General features: G+C 38.9%; 6 protein-coding genes across 7 annotated transcripts; 3 read left to right on the top strand and 3 right to left on the bottom strand.

The window, feature by feature from the left end:
* Positions 1-249: 249 nt before the first annotated feature.
* LOC122089404 (transmembrane protein 45B) lies at positions 250-1,644 on the bottom strand. The gene has a single exon (XM_042659108.1). The coding sequence runs from the start codon at positions 1,200-1,202 to the stop codon at positions 312-314; it is 891 nt and encodes a 296-aa protein (XP_042515042.1). The 5' UTR covers positions 1,203-1,644; the 3' UTR covers positions 250-311.
* A 722-nt stretch (positions 1,645-2,366) lies between these two features.
* On the bottom strand, positions 2,367-6,441 carry LOC122089403 (pentatricopeptide repeat-containing protein At2g15630, mitochondrial). 2 transcript variants are annotated; one of them, XM_042659106.1, is made up of 3 exons: positions 5,849-6,441; positions 3,940-5,758; positions 2,367-2,848 (listed from the first exon to the last, which is right to left on the bottom strand). In XM_042659106.1, exons 1-2 carry the CDS (start codon positions 6,107-6,109, stop codon positions 4,172-4,174), a joined length of 1,848 nt encoding a protein of 615 aa, XP_042515040.1. In that variant the 5' UTR covers positions 6,110-6,441; the 3' UTR covers positions 2,367-2,848; positions 3,940-4,171. The 2 variants fall into 2 exon arrangements, with proteins under 2 accessions (XP_042515040.1, XP_042515039.1); XM_042659105.1 differs by having other exon boundaries at positions 3,940-6,440.
* Positions 6,442-7,723: 1,282 nt separating this feature from the next.
* LOC122089488 (dirigent protein 21-like) lies at positions 7,724-8,842 on the top strand. Its single transcript, XM_042659246.1, has 2 exons — positions 7,724-7,806; positions 7,963-8,842. Exons 1-2 carry the CDS (start codon positions 7,724-7,726, stop codon positions 8,630-8,632), a joined length of 753 nt encoding a protein of 250 aa, XP_042515180.1. The 3' UTR covers positions 8,633-8,842.
* A 1,253-nt stretch (positions 8,843-10,095) lies between these two features.
* On the top strand, positions 10,096-10,954 carry LOC122090098 (dirigent protein 22-like). Its single transcript, XM_042659936.1, has one exon. It carries the CDS (start codon positions 10,297-10,299, stop codon positions 10,867-10,869), a length of 573 nt encoding a protein of 190 aa, XP_042515870.1. The 5' UTR covers positions 10,096-10,296; the 3' UTR covers positions 10,870-10,954.
* A 2,623-nt stretch (positions 10,955-13,577) lies between these two features.
* Positions 13,578-14,030, bottom strand: LOC122089487. Its single transcript, XM_042659245.1, has one exon. It carries the CDS (start codon positions 14,028-14,030, stop codon positions 13,578-13,580), a length of 453 nt encoding a protein of 150 aa, XP_042515179.1.
* Positions 14,031-19,074: 5,044 nt separating this feature from the next.
* Positions 19,075-19,958, top strand: LOC122088688 (dirigent protein 22-like). Its single transcript, XM_042658005.1, has one exon. It carries the CDS (start codon positions 19,189-19,191, stop codon positions 19,786-19,788), a length of 600 nt encoding a protein of 199 aa, XP_042513939.1. The 5' UTR covers positions 19,075-19,188; the 3' UTR covers positions 19,789-19,958.
* Positions 19,959-20,725: the final 767 nt, after the last annotated feature.

Here is a 20,725-nt window from a genome sequence, read left to right as displayed (position 1 = left end):
AGAGGAAAGTGGGAGATCTCTCAGGTACAGGGGTTTCTTTAGGAAGGGATGCATGAAAAATGGTTTGAAACTAATTATGAGTTGCATTAAGAACACTTGCTCAAACCAAACAGAGTTGTAAATCGAGAACCTAATCCAATGGTTCCAAGTGTATCTTCACAAACATATACATGTCTAAGCTTTTATTAAGCACCCCAAGTTTGATCTAATATGGATTCTAAAGCTTAAACATGTCCCAACTAAATCAAGTAGAATACAAATACTGGATTGTTTTTATTCCAAGCATGTCTCAACCATCAAGAACATGAATTTTAGGGATGAACTAACTTGGAGCAGTCAATCTCCATTGAGATTTGAGCTACATCACTACCTTTACTATGGAGTTTCTCATAGTGGATTGTTTTGTTCCTTACTGTACACCTTCCAGCCATTATCAAGCTCAAAGTTGCTGTAGATATTAAAATTCCTGCAAGTATCCAACTGAATTGCAAGTTAGCCAATGCTGTTGCCCTTAGACTTGCCTCTTTAGCCTCACAAGCAACTGCTCCATGCATGTCATCTCCACCCAACCTCAAGACACAGCCTCTAGGAATAAACTGTGGTACCCATAATATGAATCCCATGATCATAAACCAGCACCCCTGAAACACAACAGTAATTGAAAGAACAAGAGCTGCAGCAAAATTGCTTGGAGAAACACTAGCCACGATGGCTGCCGCAAGTGACACAAACACTATGAGCTGCAAGAGCCAGTGGTAATGGCCTTCGAGCCCAATATGATCGGCTGAGTGAAAATGGAGTAGGAACAGCTCTTGACCAAACACAGAGGCAGCTAGGATGCTAACTAGCCCTGATAAGTTATCCTGCAAATCTGTTAACTCAACTGCAAGTGCTACACCAGCATAGATGGCAAGGTGGAGGAACATGGTTGCATGCTCAAAGTCATTGAGCTTGAAAGCAGAGAACTGAAAGAGAGGGAAGTCCAGGATTTGCATGACAATGGCAAGGATGGAGAAAGTGATGATGAGGATTAACTCCAAATGGTTGATATTGAAGGGTGAAGGCTTGAGTGGGTACCAAAATCTTGAGCTAAAACCAGTTGGGCCTTTGAGAATGTAAGCTTTGATGGTATTGAAAGTGTGCCATAAACCAAGGAGAGTTAAGACCAAACTAGGAATTATGTGTCCAACAAAGGTGCCCATTAGAGCTTGGATTACCAAGTTTAATTACCTTTCTTCTTCTGCTGAGCCCGGGCTTGAATACCTGATGTGCTTATATGTCTTGGAAAGGTGCCATTGTAGCAAACTTTGTTGGTGCGCAGAGCTAACGTTTCCACAAAGAAGTACAAGACACAAAGACTTCCATTAAAACAGAACCTTTTGGTGGTGGTCACTGCTCAGGCCATTGAGGAGGGGGGAAAAGACGAAACAGAGTCCCATCCTTGATAGTGAAAGGTTGGGTGCTTAGTGACAATGCTGGGTCCTATCCAATATCCATGGTGGAGTCGCCTAGGACCACGTACTTTTTTGGGTCCAAGGCGACAACATTTGTTGTTTGATGTAAAAAACAAGATCACATTTTTTGAATATATATGTGAAATGATAATATGAAAAGGGCAAAAAAAATAAAATTCAAAATTATTTGACACCTTAAGGAGTGTCAAGAAAAAAAATCACAAACATAATTATACAATTTTCTTTTGATAAAAATTAAACTAGGCTGCCTCTTCTGGACGAGGGCAAAGCTATGTACATATGTCACTCCAAAACCCTACGATAGTGGGAACCTCGTGCAAACGGTTGCTCTTTTCTTTTTTACATATTAGACATCTAAGTGGGCACCTTGTTGCCTAGGTTCCAAAGCGCCCGTCCCCTCCAACGCCTTAGATCTTCTAGTTGCCTTGACAACTATGATCCTATCCTATTTGGAAAAGATTACCATTAAAAGAAAAGTTGGGATGGCACGTAACCACGCAACATTGAGATCATCTATACATGAAACACATCGGTAGTAGGGATCGGCCTCCCAGGCTGGTCATGAAAAAGCAGCATAACACTACTTTTCGGGACGTAAAGTTGAATGGATCCTATCTGAAAGATTGCCAAGGCAAAAAATGAATTGGCTTCCCAGGCTGGTCAGAAAACAGCATAGCACTACTTATCTAAAGATATTGGATGCCAAGACCTCTCCACTATGTCTTCTGTGGCAAATAATGCGTTTCCACTTTGTTAAAGTAAATCATATTTAAATACAAGATGAAGATGGGAAAAATAATTATTGTTTGGCAGATCGCATAGTTAATGAGGGGCAAATAATATTCAAGTAATCAAACTCAGAAATTTAGCACAGAAATGCAGCTCAACAGAGGACCAAATGCCATGCATCAATTCCAACATTTTCCACATAACACTTGCATAATTATTTCATATCAAAATTTACCACAAACAGGAAAGATGACAGGTGTTTACTTAAAAGATAATGGATAAAGATTTTGCTTCACGTTTTTTAATTAAGAGAGAAAGCTGAGAAGCTATTGATTCTTTTCCCCTTACACATATATTATGCAACGTAAAAAGGAAAGAATGAAAAGGCAAAAGGTCTTCACATTAAGCCTTTTAGTTTTGTGGTCTTCACATTTCATTCCCACTAGTAAGGGATATTCCCCTGGTATTCATCTGCTCCTACTTCCAACTCATTACATATACACAACAGGTAAATTATTGTTCCCATCATCAATGGTACATAATAGCAATCTCCAATGGTCTAGAGTCTAGACATACCTTGTCATCTTGCTCTTGTTTCCATCACTTTCATTATCATCAGTAAAGGGGCAATTTTAATTCATGGGCTGCATGGGCATCAATATGAGGAATTAATAAATCTGATGGTGGTAGTGCTACAGATACAGTGAATGAAAGTTAGAAAGAAATCTAGGATTTGAGATAGGACATACAGCCGACAATTTTTGTGGAAAAAAATATTGCACAAGTTTGTCGAGAGAGAAAAATCTTAAATAGCTTCAGTGTTTGAAAAATTACTGCTTTCTGTTGATATGTTCATCCATATACTTTATTTTGGTATGTTTACCATAATTAGAAAAAAAACCAATGGCATCATAAACCATCTGGCTGTTTTTTCTGCAATCACTTGTTTTTTCCTTCTGTATTCCTTGGATTTTGATCAAAAGTTTGTAACAAATTCCGGGTCAGGGTCCACCTAACCCAAAAAAGCAAAAAACTGGTGGCATGGAATATACCTGTCCACTAACATGGGGCAGCCCACAATCCTTACTAGTCCATCACTCCAATTGACAATTTGCATCATAACATTTGCAGATATGTGCCTCCATTGAGACAAGAAATTCCAGCAAAGGCAGTAGAACAAACCATTTAATGCTAGGGAACAATTACAAAGCACTGCTCTACCTCATATGCCTAATCCAACCTTGACCACTAGTTCCCTTCAATCATGATTCTTCTGTCATCTGCAAGGCTAACCAGATGCCTAGATTTGGTCATGCCCAGATTTCAGACCAGATCTTCTTCTTATACCAGGTTCATGTTGTACTCTTTTCAAATAACATGAAAATTCTTCTACACTTTAAACTTAGCCTTATTCCAAGCATACAAATTTTAACTTAAGTGTTTCACTTTTTCTTTATCTTATTATCCAAGAAATTGAGTTGGTGTTGTCATATCGAATTTGAAATAATTCAGGACAAAGAAAAGCAAAGTAAAAAAAGCCTAAGAATTTTAGCTTTAGTGTTTCAGTTTTTCTTTATTTTATCTTCCAAGAACTGGAACTGCTGCTGTCATATCGAATTTGAAATAATTCAGGACAAAGAAAAGCCCAGTAAATTGCAAATAATAAAAGGACTAGTGCGATTAAAGAAAAGCAACACATTTCTTTGAAAGAAATGGATGAAATGCAAGAGAGTACCTGAAAGTTCTCCATTGCCCCTTCCCAACCTCAGGGGATACCGGCAAATTATTGGCAGCAATTATTGATATTGTAGAACTCTGAGTGGTGAAATGTGATAGTGACAAGGGATGCATGATTCCATCACTGCATGATCTTTCTTAAGGCATCGAATGATCTTTTGAAGGTTGAAACTTCAAAGTCTGCTGGTCAACAATGGATTGTTCCCAGTATTCTCCACCAAGCCTTGACCTTAGCCAAGACCCTCAATCAGAAAAAAGTAGGTGCTGTCGTCAGGAGTAATGCCTTTGCTTACCATTTCTTTGAGGAGTTCTTCAGCATGCTCTCCTTCCTTGTTTTTGCATAGCCCTTGGATAAGGGCATTGTAAGTGAGAAGAGTTGGATTGAAACCTTTGCCCAACATCTCATCACGAACAGTTAAAGCATCTTTAATTTCACCTTTCCTACTATACCCACTAATGAGGGTGTTGTAACTTATGTGATCAGGTTTGATGCCTCTATCCTTCATTTGATTGAGAAGCCCTCGAGCTTCCTCAATTTTCCCCTCCCTACAGAGCCCTTGCATTAGTGTATTGAAGGTCACCTCATCAGGAGATACCTTCCTCGTATCCATCTCCTTCAAAAGCATAAAAGCACGCGCCATGTTTCCATTGATGCAATGACCATCAATCAACGCATTGAACATTATGACATCAGGGAAAATTCCTTTACCGACAATCCGCTTGAATAAGTTATCTGCCTCTTGCATTCTTTTCTGCTTGCTCAAAACATAGATAAGGGACGTGTAGGTTGCTGCTGAAGAATGAATCCCTTTACTTAACATTTCAGCGTGGAGATCAAAGGCTTTCTTTGCATTCCCTTCCTTGCAGTATCCATTTATCAAGATGTTATATGTGATTGCATCAGGTGCCATGCCCCTTTCTCCCATTTCCTTGATGAAACCATCTGCTTCGGCTGCTCGACCACCCATAAACAAGGCATGAATCAGCAAATTATAAGTGGAGACAGTTGGCATTATTCCTTTACTAACCATCTCATCCCTGTACAGAAAGGCCATCGTCAAGTTCCCCTTGTTGCAGTATCCATCGATTAACATGTTGTAAGTCACAGCAGTAGGAACTAGCCTTTCATCCACCATTTTGCCAAATAGAGCTGATGCTTCTTCAAGTTTTCCCTCCTTGCACAACCCACTAATGAGAGAACCATAACTGTAAGAATCTGGTCGTATTCCCTTCTTTTTCATAGTATCAAATATCTCATGGGCACCTTCAAGTTTGCCTCTTGAACAGTACCCATGAATTATAGTGTTGAAAGTCACAACAGTTGGTTTAAAGCCAAAACCCTCCATGTGTCCAATGAAAGCCTTAGCCTTCTTCAGTTTCCCTTCCTTACATAACACATTAATCATTATGTTGAACGTGATGACAGTGGACGGAATCCTCAACCTGAACATTTCAGCATACAGAGCCCAAGCCGTGTCTATCTTATTCAATTTCGAAAGCACACTCAATAGGTCATTACAAGATTCAATCTTGGGAAGAATACCCTGATCCTTCATCAAGTAGAAGCATTCGAGAGCATCCTCTGCTCTCTTCAATCCACAACACGCCCTAATAAGAAAATCTAGAGCAATTGAACTCGACAAGCTCAAACTCTCGTGTGCGAGAACTAACTCATCGAAAAGCTCCTGGTTTGTTGCAACACCGCCATTCAAAGCTCTCTTCAAGAGCAGCAAAGCGGGTTGCGGCAATGGGAGGCGACAGACTACAGCTACAGCGAGGCAAAGGGATCTGACATCAAGGCACTCAAAACCTAATTTCTGAATGAGCGCCAAAACAGAGTCAGGCTCTTCGCGGAGCTTAGAAAGAGCATTATAAATGGCAGACGGAGTGAGATTTGAAGAAGAAACCTGTTCGATTGAATGCCACTGAGAATCTAGGACTGCTTTCTCTAAGAACTCTTCGATGTTTAGGGGAGGGACTGAAGGCTGATCTAGGGTTTGTGATGAAGCTTCGAATTGAGAGATTGAACAAAAACGTGAATAGAGCTGAGCTTGGTTTACGTCGCCTAGGTTTGAGAGTCTGCGTTGCTTGAAAGTTCGGTAATGGAAACCTGAAGCTCTGTAATTTCTCATTTTCTGGCAGGAACAACGAGGGACGGCAAAAATCATGGAGATAGAAACAAGGCGAGCCTAGGATTTTGTGATCCCGGACCGCATCGACTGGTCTGATTATTTTTGGACCGGTCAATTTGACCACCGGTGTCAATTGCAAATCGAAGCTGCTTACCGAAATTGAATCAAACCATTAATGCAGTCAAAACTCAAAACATTCAGATCAACAACTGGACAGCACAACACCGACAGTTGTCTAGATGCAGTAATCTTCCGGGGGATTTCATCTCTCTTTTGTTGTTATGGATAGTCCTCTCGTGTCTCTATGTCATTGGCGGAGTAATCTGAAAGGTCTTTTGTCCGGCCGTGGCAATGAAGTCATCAGAATTCAGAAGTGGGGTTAGGTAACCTCACCTTCCAGATCTGCCTGTAAAGGAGTAATTTAAGCACCAAGCCCCACGGTTCAAGGGATTGGTATTGAATCGGGGGAATCGCCTGGATCGGATCCATATCGGTCATAGGCGATTCCCGGTGAATTATCATATAAGCTGCTAACCTTGCCAAGGTGTTGTTTATCCAAAGGGTTGCCTCACTTGTAACTTGTAAGGATTTAGTTCATGGTAATGGCACCAGTGATAATATTTATCATCATCGATATCGATACGATTATGATATCAATATCTATATCGATATCAATATCAATATCAATATATATATATATATATATGGTATTGATACCGTTCATATCTACCATATTAGGCGGATTTCATATTGAAACATCGATCACTTTTCATTAAAAAATCGTATCTATATCAAATTGAGTAATCTGTATCAATTAGGAATCGATTCATGGCCAAAACCAATATGAATGTGACGGACACCATTCCGATACCGATTTCTATAACCATGGAAAGGGCTAATCAGTCTTGATCTTATAGCCCGCACTATCTTTCAGCCCTATTTCTGGTCTTGTGGGGCCTTATGAGCCCCGGATAGCACTCCTTTTGACCATTGAACCCGGGCTACATGAAGACAACTAGGGGTGGGGGCTATTGAAGAGTGAAGACAACTGGTGCTTCTTCAGTTAGTTGGTCGGTGGTTTGCCACTAGAATGAAGAGTTACATGAGATCATCTTCTCTTTTTCTTGTCGCAGTAAGTCTAAGTTTGGCATAAGTAGGGTTATAAATGAATAGTCAAAATTCGAATTCGAATTTGTATTTGTATTTATTTAGGAGTATTTGTATTCGATTAAATGGTATATGGATTACAATCTAATTTATTCCAAAAATAATTATCCAATCTAATTAAATAATTAATTAATGATTTTGAGGGTTCTTAAAGTTTAAACATATTCTAGAAAATGAGGAAAATAGTTAAAACAATTTAGAAAGATGGATTAAAAACAAATTATATATTCATTGGGGGAGGCAAGTTCGGATTACACAAGTCAGAGAATAAACGGATAGTTGAAAATCTTAATTCGATCTGCGTCCACATTAGTTTAGGGATAACCATGTCCGATCTATAAATATTTGGATCCAAACACATCTAATCCGAATTCGATTTATATCCGATCCATTTACATCCCTAGGCATAAGTTAGATAGATAAGGAAAAAATAAAAGGGCAACATTATCTCTTAACGTAAGTTCATCTCAGCAAACGTAGTTAATGAGAGAATACGTGCAAACATCTTTAACATGGGGTAATGTAGTATTTTTTGCACCCGTTATATCTGTTATATCTAGATGGAGGTACGTATGCCACAAGATAGCATTTTTTCTTCCAAAATAAAGACAATAAAAATCCAGTTTCTTTTCCACTTGCCTCCATCCATGCAATTGATTTAGAATCTTCCTTTGTAAAAGTTTCAATGATACCCGGAAACACAATCTTTTCACTTTAAATAGACCAACAAATTATCCCAAGAAACCATCGCCACCACATATCTATAGGAACTTAGAAAACTTTAGAAGAACCCATCACCCACTACTCCCCCCACCCCCAGTGGCCAGAACTTCCCCCAAACTCATTGTTCTCTTAACCATCTTTACCTTCTTTATCATCCACATCGAGTCTGTTGGCTTCTCTAGGACTCTATCACAGGGGTCCAAGCTGCTTAAGCGTGAGAAGATGAGCCACCTACACTTCTACTTCCATGACATTGTTGGTGGTCGTAACGCAACTGCCATTAGGGTTGCTGAAGCAACATCAACTAAAACATCACCTACAGTTTTCGGTGCCGTGTCAGTGATGGATGATCCATTAACGGAGAGGCCAGAAGCTACGTCGAAGCTGGTAGGAAGAGCTCAGGGGATCTACGCTTCGGCATCACAGAACGAGCTGGCTCTCTTAATGAACCTTAATTTTGCTTTCATGGAAGGAAAGTACAATGGGAGCACACTTAGCATACTAGGAAGAAACACTGTATTCTCAGAGGTGAGAGAGATGCCGGTGGTCGGAGGGAGTGGGGTTTTCCGGTTAGCTCGTGGCTATGCTCATGCCAAGACTCACTGGTTCGATCCCACAACTGGGGATGCTGTGGTTGAGTACAATATCTATGTCATCCATTATTACTGATATATGATGCTTCTTTTTTCTTAATTGTTGGGTTTAGATCTCTCTTTTCTTCTTCCTTTCTTGTTGATTAGAACTTATTTTGATTCCCTACTCAGCATCTTTACTACTTTTGTTTGTTTGATAAAGGTTGAAGGGACAGCTGTAGTTGGCTTTAAGTGCTGGAAGTGTCTGTTTCTTTGAATAGTTGAGCTTCTCTCTCTTTCTACTTTCTTTTGGTTCATTAGAACTCATTTTCGATTTCCTAAAAAATGGTTAATTATTTCCTATCAAATAGTTTGGTCAAAGCTTTCTTCTTTCTCTTGATAAAGCTTGTGGGGACTGCTGTTGGGGTTTACGTGCATTCCAATTGGGTGGTTTGCTGTGATTGGTGGCTAAAGAAAGGTTGACGACTAGAATAGATCTCCAAAGTTTTTCTCGTGCTGTTGCGTAGGGCACTAGGGGGCATGCAAAGTGCAGACTAGATCACCAACCCTATGTGTACCCACAATTTAGGTGATGACATTTGTTCCATTTATTACGATTAAAAGTGACGGTGTAATAGCCTCAATCCGCCTTGGTCCGCCTTCAATCCAAGTAGGGTTTGGGCTAAATTTCTAACTCTTGAGGGTAGATTAGGGTTAAAAAATACAGATCTTCCCATCTTAGGGTAAGGTTAGGTCGGGCATAGGTCGAGGCCTAGGCCTGGCCTAACTTGGTTCTGATTTTAACCATGATTTATATAATAGAATTTAGGGTTATCATCCTATCATTTTATTTAGAATAATGAAATTTTGGTCATTGATTCTTATAGTCAATTGTCCTAAACATCAATTATCGTGTTGCACTTCATAATTTTAATTGTTTTATTAATCGTTTGATCTATTATAGCATTTTTTTTAGGGTCAATTAGGATCAGGTTGAGGTGGCACGAGCTCGACAAGATTGGGCCTAGGCATGAACCCGATAGGCTTGGGTTGAGCCTGAGTTCATTTTTAGAGACCTGAAGTCTAGAGTTTTAAGAAACCTAACGCGACCCGACCTGTTTCACCCCAATTAAAAGTGCATGCATGTTGCAAAAAAACAAAAGGAGTGTATGTATGGATGACCATTCATGTGACAGCGGTTGCATGAGAGGTTGTACATGTCGTTTTCACTTCCACAAATGTTCCTTAAGAAACTTTAAATGATGATGCCGCGAGCACACGAAGCTTATGTCAGAAGCTATTTAGGAGTTAAAAAAGACATTATCACTTATGTAGCGTACAGGTATAGATAGATGATTCAAGACTCGACATGCAATGTGGTGCCCAATCCATACTTTTGCACTTATTTTTTCGTGCCTATTTATTCTGCAACACGCTTGATGGCCCACCCTCAATTATATTGGATGTTCACTGTAACTCATCGTTCCCAACAGACAATTTGGACTCAGTTTCACGTGACACAAAACTAACAATTAATACAAGTTGTAGGGTCATTGACTACCCCAAAATATCATCATTATCAACAAAACATGCCGCAAATCGAGATACTTTCGCGTAGATAATATTAATTAATCGTTCTTACGTTATTCACTCGAATATAAAATACACACAAATCCAATCTCATGCCTACTTTAAATAGCCATCTCTCCCACCACCAGATTTCTATTATTAGGAACTCGGAGGACTTCGGAGCCGCCATTAATGGCTAGAGCTTTCCCCAAACTCATCGTCCTCTTAGCCATCTTAAGTACCTTCTTCAATATTGCCCAGAGCGAATCTCATGGCTTCTCTAGTACTCTAACGCTGCTGGGGTCCAAGCGGCTTAAGCTTGAGAAGATGAGCCACCTTCACTTCTACTTCCATGACACTATTGGTGGTTCTAACCCAACTGCCATTAGGGTTGCTGAAGCACCATCAACCAAAACATCACCTACAGTTTTCGGTGCCGTGGTGATGATGGATGACCCATTGACGGAGAGGCCAGAATCTATATCGAAGCTGGTAGGAAGAGCTCAGGGGTTCTACGCTTTAGCATCACAGAGCGAGCTGGCTCTCTTAATGAACCTTAATTTTGTTTTCATGGAAGGAAAGTACAATGGGATCACAATTAGCATATTAGGAAGAAACGCAGTTTTCTCAGATGTGAGGGAGATGCCGGTGGTCGGAGGAAGTGGACTTTTCCGGTTAGCCCGGGGCTATGCTCTTGCCAAGACTCACTCGTTCGACACCACAACCGTAGTGGTTGAGTATAATGTCTATGTCATTCATTACTGATGTGTATATGTATCCATGATGACCATGATGATGATGTACATATTTTATTTTCTTTATTTTAAGATGAGAAAATTGCATTGCCACCCCCTGAACTTTGGTCCTTATTCAACGCCACTCCCTGGACTTTTTGAAACGTCAAAGTCACCCCCTAAAAATTCAAAAAATTTCAAATCGGTCCCTGCCGTTAGCCGACCTTGTTAAATGAATGAAAACATGTTATTTTTTTACAATATACCCAAAATACCCCCACCTATTGTGAGAGGACAATATTGCCCTCTCTTTTATTTGCTTCTTCTAAACCCATCTCCCATCTCACTCCTCTCACTCACTCAGTCAAACAAGAAGAAGAAGAAGACGGTACGGTAACCTCCAACTCGATCCATCCCTCCGGTGTGCGATTCTCTTCCCTCCAGCGTGCGAACCTCTCCCCCCTCCGGCGTCCGAACGTCTCCCAAGGTATGTAGGGTTCGGCTTCTTCTTCTTGGGCATTTAGGGTTCTTCTTCCTTAGTTAATCTAGGAACAGTCCTCACTCTGTTCAATATTCATTTCTTCTCCGTCGCCCCATCAACCCCACTATTTGTTCAGATTTTTGCATCAAAGTTTCATCAGAACATGAAAAACTGGTTGTTATGGCCTGTCGATTAGTATTTGTCGCAACAAAGGTGAATTTAAATTCTTCTGCTACTCCATTCTTGTATTTCGTTCTGTGTTCTTAAATTTCGTTTTGGGTATGAGAATGGTGATTGTTTTGTAATTCAGTAATTAATTTGGACTCTTCACTATGTCAGTATCCTTGAATTTATCTGATTTCGCTTCTTATTTTGTTTGAAATCCTGATTTCCTCGAGGGTTCATGGGTGCTTTGTCACTTAATTTGTTCTGTTTCCAATAGCTTGCTTGCTAATGAATATGGTGGTTTTTGTTGCTTTGTCGAGCTTTGAAAGGGCTGGTGAAGTTACAAGCCCATGTTAGGGGTTACCTTGTACGCAAGCAAGCAGCTGCAACTCTTCATAGTATGCAAGCTCTTATGAGCAACAAAGATCACCACAGGTTTCAACCAGAGCTCCGACCTCCTAAATCCATTGTAAGTTTCAAACTTTTAACATTTAAATCAATTGTAAGTTTCAGTGTTTTCTCTGTTCTAGATCTATGACTTGTGTTCCCTGTGTTTGAGTTCTGGGTCTATATTTTAAGCATTTCTCATACTCTGGATGCTAAATAATTGTAATCCACTTTTACGATGTTTAATTTGTAGATAACCGATGTCTACCATGAGTGTCAATGACAACAGTCAAAGTAGGTTAAGGTTTGTGAATGTTAGATGCAAATGTCCTGAACCCAAAAGTACATTGGTGCGAATTTCAGAGTCTAGTTTGAACTCAAACATGTTGTACTACTGCTGCCCTGAAGCACCAAGACGATGTTGATTTTTCTCATGGTGTGAACCTATAGTTGCATTAAGACTTTTGCCACCCCCTACAACTAATTAAGAAGCAGTTGTTGATGAAAGAATCCAGAGTCAACAGATGAAAGAAGAGATTCGTGCCTTGAAGAAAAGAATTAAGCATTTAGAGAAAGCGTATGGAACGATGAAAATTGTAATTGGTGTGCTTGTGGTGGTGTGTTTAGTGCTATGTATTAAAAAAATGACTTTACAATGTTTAATAGTGAAGTTGTGTCAAGTATGTAAGAATCTGAACTAAATGAAATCGTTCATTCTCACTGTTCTTATTACTAAGTTATTGATTAATCATGACCCTCAAATTGAAAGGGTAGCATTTTGATGGAGAGATGGTCAGCATTGTGATGAGTTCCGAAAACAAACGGGCAGCATTTTGACTATAAACGGATAGCATTTTGGCTGTAAACGGGCAGCATTTTGACTGTAAAGGGGCAGTATTTTGGCTGTAAACGGGCAGCATTTTGGCTATAAAATGACATTTAATACCTATAAATAAATAATTCCAAATTGACAATGTGATTTTCTCATACCAAATTGACATCCCATGTCTAATATTAAATGGACAATATCTTAATTAAATACCTGTAACATTACACACTTGAAACCAACATATTTCATCACAACCTATACCATAAAGAAACATCCAAAACATATCCATGAATATCTGTTCAATTTCCTGTCCATAACATATTCCATACAACCATATCTAGTGTGAAATAGAAATAGTTCTTAAAAAAACAAATCCGTAAAAAACATCCAAAATCATAAGGAAACATCCAATTGTCTTAAAGTCAGAAAAAGTAACTTAATACAACATCGTTTTCTTGTTCTAAATTAAAACATCTAGATTGCTTGTGCTTCATTTCTTCTCCCTCTCCCTTGATGTCCTCTTTGCTCGATTGGTCTTCTGCTTGGTCAATACCTTGTCTTGTAAACACCCAACTGTGCTAGACATAGATACCTATGATCTAGTCAGTCATTGAGATGTGTTGATCTCATCTTCAGTCTCTCCTTTATGTTTCTTTTACACAACAACAAATAAGTATGAGATATTTATTAAATAAGTTTCAACTAAATAAATAAAGCGAGTTGCATTTACCTTTATATTCTTCTTTTTACTAGTACATTCATCATGCTCAGCATCTTCAGCCCTCGGACATGTCCTCCTATTGTGTCCTTCCTTCTTGCAGATGTCATACCTAATTGATGATGATGATCTCTTCTTGAAATCTGAAGGAAGTACTTCTCATGCTTCTCTTTTCCTAATTTTGTGAGGTCTACTTGGTAACCTCTTCAGATTTGGTGGTAGTACTTTCTCATTAGGAGCATCATCCTTTAACACTGCCAAATCTGGAAGTGGATGGATCATCTCTTTGTATGTATCCAAGTATTTTCTAATACTGAAAAATGGATCACAATAGTTGACCGACTCTCCCCTTATGTATGATATAGAAGCTGCAGCATGGAGACAAGATATACCAGTGTTTTCCCAAACTCTACAATCACATCCGTAATGGTTTAGATTAACCACAAATCTGTTTTCAAATTTATCTAAGACCTCAAATTGACCTTCACCTGCTGGTTGACACCTGCAATGCCTTGCTTCTTGCTGAACCTTGTTCAACTTCACTATAACCCTCAGTGTTACTTTACCCTCCCACATGTTTGGCTTCTCATACCTTCTATGTAGCCTATCCATTATTTTCACCCTTAGGTGATCAACCAATGTGAGAATGGGTTTACTCCTTAAGTCTCCAATCCAGTGATTAAATGACTCAGTCATATTATTCGTGATATGGTCACTCCTTGCTCCTACATCAAAGGCATGCCTTGACCACATCCTTCGGGGGTTTTCATTCAAATAAAAATATGTCTTTTCCTTAATCTCCTTGATGCTATTCATTTCCTTTTGAAACTGAAGTTCAGTTGAAGCTTGTGAGGCAGCCCAAAAATGCAGTTTCAATAGCATACCATAGTGCTTTGCCATCAGGTTTTGATATAGATGCCTACTGCAGATTATTTGGTGAGCATAAGGGAAGATTGTAGAAATCACAACTGACAACCCTTATACAACACATATGGAAAATGTTAGGACATGTAAATGACTAATTGAAAATACATATAAAAAAGAAAAAAAGATAAAGAAAAGTATACCTTCTATCTGTCTGATATAAATGTGAGTGATATATCATCACTGTCATCGAGTAGAGCATCTCGAAAATTATCTAGAAATCACATTTAGCTATTCTTACACTCAACTTCAACTACACCATATGCAATAGGAAAAATATCATTATTCCCATCAACAGATATTGCACTCAACAGAATCCCTCCATATCGGCCCTTGAGGTGGCAGCCATCAAGACCAATGAACGGTTTACATCCTCTTAAGAAACCCTTCTTGCAAGCATCAAAACAGACAAACAATCTTTTAAAAATCGGATTATCGGACATACGGTTCTTGGTCTCAAACTGGAGCTTAAAAATACTCCCAACATCCTTTTAAAATACCAACCTAGCATAAGCAGGTAATTTTACATATGACGTAGAATGGCTTCCTTCATTAATCCCTAGGGCAATCTTGCGTGCCCTATATAGCTTGGTGTAGTGGAACTGAAGACCATATGTTTTCTGTATGTGATCAGCCATGGTCTCTATTTTCATTTCTGGTTAAACCTTTAGCTGTTGAAGAAGTTTCATTGCTATCCATCTAGATGTAGCAAACTTGTTCTTGGTTACCTTAATACATGTATGAACTGGGTTATATGTCTTTACCATGTAGGTGATACCATCTGATATTGGTGAAACATATAATCTCCATGAACAATTTGGTGCTTTACATATAACTGTAACTCTAGTTTGTTCATTTTTCAGCCTGATAATATCAAACCCCTCTTGTAGTATATACTCTCTCAAAGCTTCCCTGAAATGGTGCACATTTCCATATACATTACCTTCAGCTATCTTCACCTTGCCACCTTCACCCACATAGTTCTGTTCATCAAATTTGCCATGATACTCTTCAGATTCATATCCAGATAGGTCATAAGAAATTGAATCATCATCATTTTTTCCATACTCATCATCCTCTGTAGATTCATTGCCATTCTGACCATCTTCTCTTTCACTTTCATCATCCCACTCATCTTTGCTGCCAATTTTTCAATCTTCATCAGATCCAACCATAGAGTCATCCGAACATACATTGTTGTTGCTAATAGCCCTGACAACCTCATCAGACACTCTCAGTCTCTTACCAGTAGCTTCACTTCTGCTACTAGCTCTTCCACTAGAAGTACCAATGCTCACACACCTTGTAATAGTCTTGGTACCTTTACCTCCCCTAGCAGTAGCTGTAGCACAAGCAATAGCACTTCCACTTCCACTACTATTAGCACCAGTAGTAACCCTACATACAGTAATTTTTCCCTTGCTCTGACCAAGACTAGCACCATATGGTTGTAGAGCCTGTTGACATTGTCCAGTAGGTTCATTATCAAGTTCACCATCTCTATCATTAACCAGACTACTAGGAAACCGGTTAACTGTAAATTCATCGGTTGCAGACTTGCTGTGAACAATGTCATCCACATATATATTTATCATATCACAACTATGCAAGCCAAACAACTCATACACTGATGGATCATCTGTTACCTCCCTTATCTCATTTTGGTAGTATACAATTCACTTTAAAAACTACATTGTGACCCACAGGCACATGTGTGATGAGTTCATTATAGATGTCACACACCATGTCCAAGTAGCCATATAAGCCTGGATCAACAATTTTAACTACAGTCTTCCCACTCCAATGGTATTCAATAGCACACTTAACATTCATTGTTAAAAAAAAAAATCAGATGTGAAAACAGAGAAAATCAGTAACATTACTTAATACTCATCGTTACAATATGTGGAATGGCCTTTCAGGATCACAAGTTGCCAAATAAGTTATCTTTGTTATGGTAGAGGTTGGGAATGAAATTAGGAACTGACAACTAAGAAGAGAAATTAAATGCATTCCCAAACAAGTTAAAGCATTAGAATGGTAAACTCTTCATCAAACATTTCAGATAGTACACAAGTCAAAACATTTATACATCCAAAAAAGAAATTTTCAAATCAAAATCAAGGACCAATCATAGCAATGCATAATACAGAGAACCTAATCATAGGATTTTTCAAATATCAACTATTTTTCCATATATATTTTCTCATATCAAAATAATCTGATTAACTCATCAATCCAAACTTAACATAAATAACTGATCTTTTCTAACTTTTTTTTTTATTTTTTTTTCCAAAAATGATCAATAGTTTCATAATCTACCCTCATATGTGAATAAAAACAACATTTGGGATAGATATATATGATATGGATTCCTCTTACAGAGCCTCTCACTTCCAAAATATTTTCAAAACTACCTACCAATATTGGATTTAAATCTGTCAATGTGAATAAGAAATACAGATTAGGCAATTCCAGAGAATTCAATTCATACATTCAATAAGCTCCTTCATTTTCTGAATCATTTAACAATAACAATCGCCAAATCAAATCTAAATATACAAGAAAATGAGGTCAAAATCTCAACATATGGGCACATATCGCAAGATCATCACCCCAATCGTGGGATGATTCTCTGTGCTGTGAAATCTCATCATCATCTTTTAGAGATTTACACTAATTCAATCCGAACTGAAAAACACACCAATCGTGGGATGATTCTCTGTGCTGTGAAATCTCATCATCATCTTTTAGAGATTTACACTAATTCAATCCGAACTGAAAAACACACCAATCGTGGGATGATTCTCTGTGCTGTGAAATCTCATCATCATCTTTTAGAGATTTACACTAATTCAATCCGAACTGAAAAACACACCAATCGTGGGATGATTCTCATGGACAGCGAAATCTCATCATTATCTTCTAGAGATTTACACTACTTAATCAATCCGAACTGAAAAATTAAAAATCCCCATCTCCAGTATTCCATAGGATATAAACCTAGATTAACTAAGGACGAATTGGGGTTCGGACGCCGGAGGGGGGAGAGGTTTGCACGCTGGAGGGAAGAGCTTTGCACACCGGAGGGAAGAGAATCGCACGCCGAAGGGATGGATAGAGTTGTAGGTTACCGTACCGTCTTCTTCTTCTTCTTGTTCGACCGATTGAGTGAGAGGAGTGAGATGGGAGATGGGAGATGGGAGATGGGTTTAGAAGAAGCAAATAAAAGAGAGGGCAATATTGTCCTCTCACAATAGATGGGGGTATTTTGGGTATATTGTAAAAAAACTAACAGGTTTTCATTCATTTAACACGGTCGGCTAACGGCAGGGATCGATTTAGAATTTTTTGAATTTTTAGGGGGTGGCTTTGACGTTTCGAAAAGTCCAGGGGGTGGTGTTGAATAAGGACCAAAGTTCAGGGGGTGGCAATGCAAATTTCTCTTTTAAGATTTATTATGAGAGCAAAGCAAGTCCTCCCATAAGAACCATTCTCATATGGGGTTAATCGCATTTAAATGGATTCAATCTGTATGAATCAGTCTTTACGAAAACCTGATCCACACTCTTGGGTGGGATGTCTAGAATTTCAAAAACAAAATGGGCTTTATCTATGAGCCTTTTTCTTGCGCTACCAAATAAATCTGACCAAAAGACCAAACAACCCCTTGCTTGGGTCAAGGTTTGAGTTCTGTGATACGCATGCACCAACAAATGATGCACAGGTTGGATTTATATCGTTGTGATTTCAAGGGTTAATCTAAAGTTGCTCCAAAATTTCCGAAGTTAAAATTTTAACTAATTTTTAATGATTTACAGTCAAATTCTTATTAATACATGTTTAGTTCTACAGATAGATTTTTTTTTAACTTCATATTAGAAATTGGATCGGGTTGAAATTTATCAAAAGAGACAGATGGTGAATGAAACAACATGCCCAGAGACTTTGAGCGCAATAACTACGCTCCATAGAAAATCTGTGGAATATTGAGGAAAAACTTCTCTAACAACCATCGAGGAAACTATTACCCAAATTCATTAACTTGGAAGAGGGGGATCATTATAACGTCAGAGAGCAGTTTTCCATCAATAAAGGGAAATATGCACGAATCTAGTAGGGGAAGAGGTTTAGTGAGAGGTTATGCCAAGAATTTGCATGCACAGTGGTTTGACAATTCTTTAATTTTCCCATATATTAAAATTTAAAAGTAATTTGTTATGCAAAGGAGTATTGTTATCACAAAGCCTAGATGAACCAACGCATTAGAGGAGCCTAGACACAAGGCCACATCAACAAAGTGACTTTATTGTCCAAGATTCCCGCTAGACAATCAAGGCCCTTGGACCCTTAGCCCACGCCTTCAACTTTGAGTACTTTTTTTCTTTTTAATAGCTATTTTCCAAAATGAAAGATGGTAGAAGTTAAAAAATGAACTTTGAATAGTGAAGGTAAAATTGTAGTAATAATGATCACTTCCTAGATAAGTTTCATGAGTGGCTTATAGTCTTATAACCTTTTTTAATTTTATTATTTTTTATTTTTTTACAGGAACCATCAACTCACTTCATCATAAAGTTCACCAACAAATTAAAATTCATTTCATTTAGAATGTAACTAGCTAGACTCCCCACCCTAGGGCCCCACTGGGTGCCCAATCTTTGTCCAAGCCAACACTGTGGTGGGCCCTTCCTGTAGTATTGCCTTCCTCACTTACACTGGCGTGTTCTTTCCAGGCTTTCCTTCACAGTCACTCCTGCAGATCTGTGTTCGACCATGTCCATATGCAACAATATAAAAACCCTGCTCTTCAATAAATAGTCATCTCCTTTCCTAGTCCAGATCCATGTATATTTGGTCCCCAATGGCTAGAACAGTGCTGCCCAAATCTGTTTTTATGTTCATGATCATATGCTTCATCTTTTTCGCCGTCGATGGAAACCCATTTGGGTCCTCCTCCAAGATCCATGGTCCAGCTACAACTGGCTACAAAGAGGAAAAGCTAAGTCACTTTCGTGTCTACTGGCATGACATTGCTAGTGGCCGTAACCCCACAGCAGTACCAGTTGCAGCGGCGGCAACCACGAACAAATCAGCCACTGGATTTGGCGGCGTGATTGTGATCGATGATCCATTGACAGAAGGGCCAGAATTGAGTTCGAAGCTTGTTGGAAAAGCACAAGGGCTGTATACCTTAGCATCACAAAATGATGTGAGCTTGTTAATGGCCATGAACTTTGCTTTCATGGAAGGGAAGTACAATGGAAGCTCCATAACTATACTGGGAAGAAACTCAGTGTTCTTGAAAGTGAGAGAGATGCCGGTGATCGGAGGGAGTGGACTATTCCGATTTGCTAGAGGGTATGTACAGGCCAGTACTTACAAGTTCAATCCTAGAACAGGAGATGCCATTGTTGAGTATAATGTCTTCGTCTTTCATTATTGAAACCTTTAGTGGAGCTTCTTAATTTTTCATTATCTTTCTTTTCTTTGTTGAGGCAATCATGAGTTGGGAGTTATTTAATGTGGCTGCAATGAACCCTCATGTTTAACTTCTTTTGAGCCCAATTAATGTGTAACTTGTTATTATTAAGGCAATTTCTCTACTTAGTTCAATGCTTTAGTCCACTACTCCATGGAAAAATTTTCACTATTGCCCGAGTTGCAGCCTAGTAGCTGCAACCCCATGGTAACAGCCAAGAAAATGGAATCCCAGGGACAGGTTTGAAAATACCCACCTAAGGTGTATTTTTCCACCCATACCCCTATGATTCCATTCCCCTGACTGGTACTAGGGGTTGCAGGTACTTGGCTGCAACTCAGGGAGCAGCCAAGTTTGGCTCCTACTCCACTGTCTCAAAACTCATGAGTGAGTCAATTTTTACATTAGGAAATTACACTCCCCTCCCCTGTATGTTTCAAGTATTACATAAACCTCCCCTATGAAGTTTGAAATTACACTCCCTTCCTTCTAATTTCTAGATTCTATCAACCGTACCCTGACCGTGAGTGAGAAACCGCTAAGTGATGACTCATGATATAATAATTCATTTTAAACCCCAAAATACCCTTACCTTAACGTGAGATTACATATTTACCCTTTTTTTCATCTTCTTCCTTAGGCAATTTTGGTTTTAGGGTTTTGAAGCTCAAGTACAATGGTGAGGGTTTGCTCAGAGAGATCTTTGAGATGGGTGAGGAGCTTCGACGATAAGCCTAGAAGAAGCCATGTTTGTCAATAACCGGACGCATCTTCAAGGCTCCAAACAAAGGGAGTAGCATCTGTTCCTCTTTCCTTTTTCATTTTACCATTTTCAAAGTTCAGACAGTCTATGTCTCTCTCTATTTCCTTATTTACTATTTCTTTATTTGATGTTTCGTCT

The sequence above is a fragment of the Macadamia integrifolia genome, chromosome 9 (assembly GCF_013358625.1).
Source record: "Macadamia integrifolia cultivar HAES 741 chromosome 9, SCU_Mint_v3, whole genome shotgun sequence".
NCBI lineage: Eukaryota > Viridiplantae > Streptophyta > Magnoliopsida > Proteales > Proteaceae > Macadamia > Macadamia integrifolia.
This window is presented reverse-complemented; position numbering and strand designations above follow the sequence as displayed.

Excerpts from the sequence above, each read along its gene's own strand:
- LOC122089404 (XM_042659108.1), bottom strand. The coding sequence starts at position 1,202 with ATGGGCACCTTTGTTGGACACATAATTCCTAGTTTGGTCTTAACTCTC.
- LOC122089403 (XM_042659105.1), bottom strand. The coding sequence starts at position 6,109 with ATGATTTTTGCCGTCCCTCGTTGTTCCTGCCAGAAAATGAGAAATTAC.
- LOC122089488 (XM_042659246.1), top strand. The coding sequence starts at position 7,724 with ATGAGAGAATACGTGCAAACATCTTTAACATGGGGTAATGTAGTATTT. Across the intron at positions 7,807-7,962 it reads TCTGTTATATCTAGATGGAG|ACCAACAAATTATCCCAAGA; the intron begins GTACGTATGCCA and ends CACTTTAAATAG.
- LOC122090098 (XM_042659936.1), top strand. The coding sequence starts at position 10,297 with ATGGCTAGAGCTTTCCCCAAACTCATCGTCCTCTTAGCCATCTTAAGT.
- LOC122089487 (XM_042659245.1), bottom strand. The coding sequence starts at position 14,030 with ATGGATAGGCTACATAGAAGGTATGAGAAGCCAAACATGTGGGAGGGT.
- LOC122088688 (XM_042658005.1), top strand. The coding sequence starts at position 19,189 with ATGTATATTTGGTCCCCAATGGCTAGAACAGTGCTGCCCAAATCTGTT.